Genomic DNA, 3,911 nt, shown 5'->3' on the forward strand with positions numbered 1-3,911 from the left:
GTATGACTGTAGACATAATATTTCCCCAAAACTCAGGGAAATGTTTTGATTGGCCAGCATAATCACACACCAAAAACTGATTATAAATCTTTATTTATTTATTTATTTATTTATTTATTTATTTATTTATTTATTTATTTATTTATTTTCAAAAATAAGAGAAAAACCCTATGACACTGTTATTGAAATTAAAGAGTTCCTGACTCCTAACTACTTCCTGACTCCAATATACTAACGTTTTACATAATTTATGTTCTTATTAAAACTTGCTTATTTGACCTACTCAGTGCTGTCTTTACAAGTTCTTGAAAGAGTAGTCTGTAAACAATATATTATGTATATAAATATTATTGCATATAACGTGTATAAAATGTATATAAAATTGAAAACACTTTTTCGAGGCATGCTAATCTTTTTACTCACCTTTTACTCAAGTAGTGTTCTTTAAACATGAAAAAATCTTACATCTGGATTGCTACCCTACACTGTTTGTGCCTACCCAGTTTTTTAGAATTGTGTCTACATATATGGGTTCATAAAAAACTTGCTGTATCTGATTATCTATACCTACTGCATGCATGCTACAATAATGTTATGGTAATTTGGCATTACCCGGTACCAGACCTGCCTCAATATTTCACTCATAGAACAATTTTTACTGGTGACCCAAATATGAAACACTCTTTATAGAGTACATTTAGGGCAAAAATATTTTGGGATATTTTTTTATAGATGTATAAACAATATAGGCATATTTGAAAACAGATGCATTCCCTGGTAGCTAATCTACACTAAAATGCATCCAACTGCAATTCTGCTAAACGGTCTTGCTAATAAAATATTGAGGTGTAATGCACTATGGTGCATCTATGACAATGACTACTTTGTCTTCGCAATTGGAGCGCTCGTCTGCTTAATTGTTTTGGACTTCAGAATGATCATAAATACTTATACATTGAACCAATCACTACTTTCTATGTTTGAATGTGATAGTTTGGATTTTAAAGCCTTTTATATTTGGCACAATAAATAATAAAATATTTATTGTGCATATAATACAATAATAATTTTGTGCAAGATTAAAATAATTCGAATTATATTCTAATATAGTACATATATTATATATATATAAGTAATAGCAACATTGATTTCTCAGATTGTATTGAGATTCTTTTCACTATGTGCTCCTGCTGTAAATAATATTACCCCAGTCTTAAAGCGTGTTCCTTCCGCCCTTCTTTTCTTGTTTAAGTGATTAATGATGGATCTAAACCGGAAGTGTGTATGTTCTGTCTTCTGTGAGACGAATTAATACTGAAGACTGAAAGGACAATAGCTGAGGACTAGCCTGTTGTCTTACTGATTACTCAATTTTGACCTCACCGTAATCATTGCTGTTTCACAAAGCAAATTGACACTGGGGTTTGAATGAATGGCTTCTATACCCTTTGAAGTGCCCTATAAATTCACACAGAAGACATTTGGAATTGGGCCCGTTGGCTCATTACGCGCCTCACACCTGCTGCCAATTTGTTCATCAACTCATCACTGTCTGAGCCCAATGTAGTGCGCACTTGAACACGGAGACAGGCCATAAATATGCACCCGTGTCCTTACAATACATGAATTCTAACGGGATGGAAGCCTTAACCTTTTCTGCATATAACTTCGGCGGCTATCCAGGCTATTTCCCCTTTTACCATGGAAACACTAAATTCAAACCCCAAAGCTGGAATAAAAAGGGCGGCTTTGGGGTCATGCCCGAGATTCCCGACTACTTCGAAATCTACAAACGTGCTCAGTTAAAAGCGATCTTGTCTCAGGTGAACCCGAATTTAACTCCGCGGCTGCGCAAAGCTAACACCAGGGAGTTTGGGGTTCAGGTGAATCCGAAAGTGAACGCCACGGTGCAGTGCTCTCTCGGACCGAAAACGCTGTTCTACCGCGAGGAGCCCTGGGACTCTCCGAAAACCAGCAGTCCGCTGACCCCCGGTCTCCCCGGCACTCCGGTGAACAACGTGCGCTTCTCCCGTCCCGTTGCAATTTACTCGCCGGTGTTTGACCGCAGGTTTTTTTCACTGCCATCCCGCGCCGATGAACCGGACGGTGATACAAAGTCGGCCAGCTCCGAGGAAGAAAACCGGCAGGAAGTAGTGGATAAGCGCGACCCTGAGACTGAAACTGTGCGGGGGAAAGCGCGTCAGTGTCCTGCTATCCAGAATCGCTCACCCACAAAGTTTAATTTTCAGGTTGGTTAAAATGCCTTCGAACTAGTGCACTCAAATATTTCGGGCATCCTGGTTTAATGTTTCTGCTTTCTCCTGTCTAGTTTCTGGAGCAGAAATATGGCTATTACCACTGCGGCAAGTGCAACATTCGCTGGGAGAGCGCGTACGTCTGGTGCATCTCTGGAACTTGCAAGGTACATAAACATAATCCTACTAGGTGGCCACTGGGCCGGAACTGCTCCTCTTCAAATGATGTGCATCGAGTCTCTGTTCAAATGTCGAGTCTGTATTGCAGTTTAAACTAGAACTGCTCTGAAAGAGGGACAATGTGGTCATCTCAGTGGTGGTCCATTTAGTGGTAATCGGTGTGGCTTCATTCATTAGGACCCATGCATTCATCTTGCCAATTTTGACCTGTAGATTTACTGCACTTTGATTTCAACAAGTATGCAATCTAAATTGGACAAAAGTTGCCTGACCTGTGCAGAAGTGTCCATGTTGGCAAAATCTCTTGAAGTGCAGCAGGTGTAGTACAACTACCAGTCCTTAGCTTTCAGTCTAATGCAGTTTAGTTTTGTTTTGAAAAGCTGAGGCTAGAAACGGTCAATGCTAAAATTTAGAAATTAACTAACCTTGTAATGCTCTACATTTTCCCAGGTGTACTTCAAGCAGCACTGCAGAAAATGCCAGTCTGGGCTGAACCCTTATAGAGTGGAATCGATTCAGTGTCAGGTCGGGCACTACCTGTTTTTAAGCATTCCTTTTGTGGTAAAAAATTTCAGTAGGAGGGGAAAGGGTGATCCTGTGGGTCTGCTGAGCATCACTTAAAAAACAAATCTCTCTTTGATGCTCAACGTGTAAACTAAATTGTATCAAATGATCTGATTTTCTTGATTGCTGGATTTAAGTGACTATCAAGAAAAAGAGCATAGAAGCAGCTTTTGTACTTTTTTTTTTTTTTTTTTTAAATTTGATTATTTTCTGCTTAAGGTGTGTGCACGGACACGCTGCTGCTGTGATCGGAAGCAGAGGCACATTGACGTTCGGCGTCCTCACCGCCAGGACCTGTGTGGCCGTTGCAAGGGCAAAAGGCTGTCCTGTGACACCACCTACAGCTTTAAATACATTGTCTGACTCTAACTTAACTTTTTTTTTATAATATTGATGGCAATTAATTGACTTGTATTGTATGTGTATTAAACTTAATAAAAGGTACTGCAGCATTATTTGTCTGTATTGACTCTTAGCCTGTCAGCATGCAAACTGTCAAGGCTCAACAGCATAATGTATAGGCCTCTTCACTTGTCTACACAAGCCCTGCAGAAAAGCAAATGTCCTCTGCACTATAGCTCTTGATGTTGGACAAGATTCTCCTGCTTCCTCATTACTAATACTATCCACTTCCTGCTTAACCACATTCTCTCTCTCTCTCACACACACACACACACACACACACTCATCAGCTTCTCAAAGTACTCCCTCCACCTTCTCAACACACTCTCCTCACTAATCAACACATTTCCATCTCCATCCTTTATTACTCCATGTTGTAGCACATCCTTCTGAGCTCGGTCCCTCTGCCTGGCCAATCGGTATGAATCTTTTCTCCTTAATGTCAAACTTCATACAGCTCCTCAAATGCTTTTTCCTCTGCCTTTCTACATCCCGCTTCACCTGCTGCTG

General features: G+C 40.0%; 1 protein-coding gene across 1 annotated transcript; it reads left to right on the forward strand.

Moving 5' to 3' along the window:
- Positions 1-1,555: 1,555 nt before the first annotated feature.
- Positions 1,556-3,454, forward strand: zar1l (zygote arrest 1-like). The gene is made up of 4 exons (XM_046861558.1): positions 1,556-2,249; positions 2,330-2,422; positions 2,886-2,960; positions 3,219-3,454. Exons 1-4 carry the CDS (start codon positions 1,623-1,625, stop codon positions 3,360-3,362), a joined length of 939 nt encoding a protein of 312 aa, XP_046717514.1. The 5' UTR covers positions 1,556-1,622; the 3' UTR covers positions 3,363-3,454.
- Positions 3,455-3,911: the final 457 nt, after the last annotated feature.

This window comes from Silurus meridionalis, chromosome 11 (assembly GCF_014805685.1).
Source record: "Silurus meridionalis isolate SWU-2019-XX chromosome 11, ASM1480568v1, whole genome shotgun sequence".
Classification (NCBI taxonomy): domain Eukaryota; kingdom Metazoa; phylum Chordata; class Actinopteri; order Siluriformes; family Siluridae; genus Silurus; species Silurus meridionalis.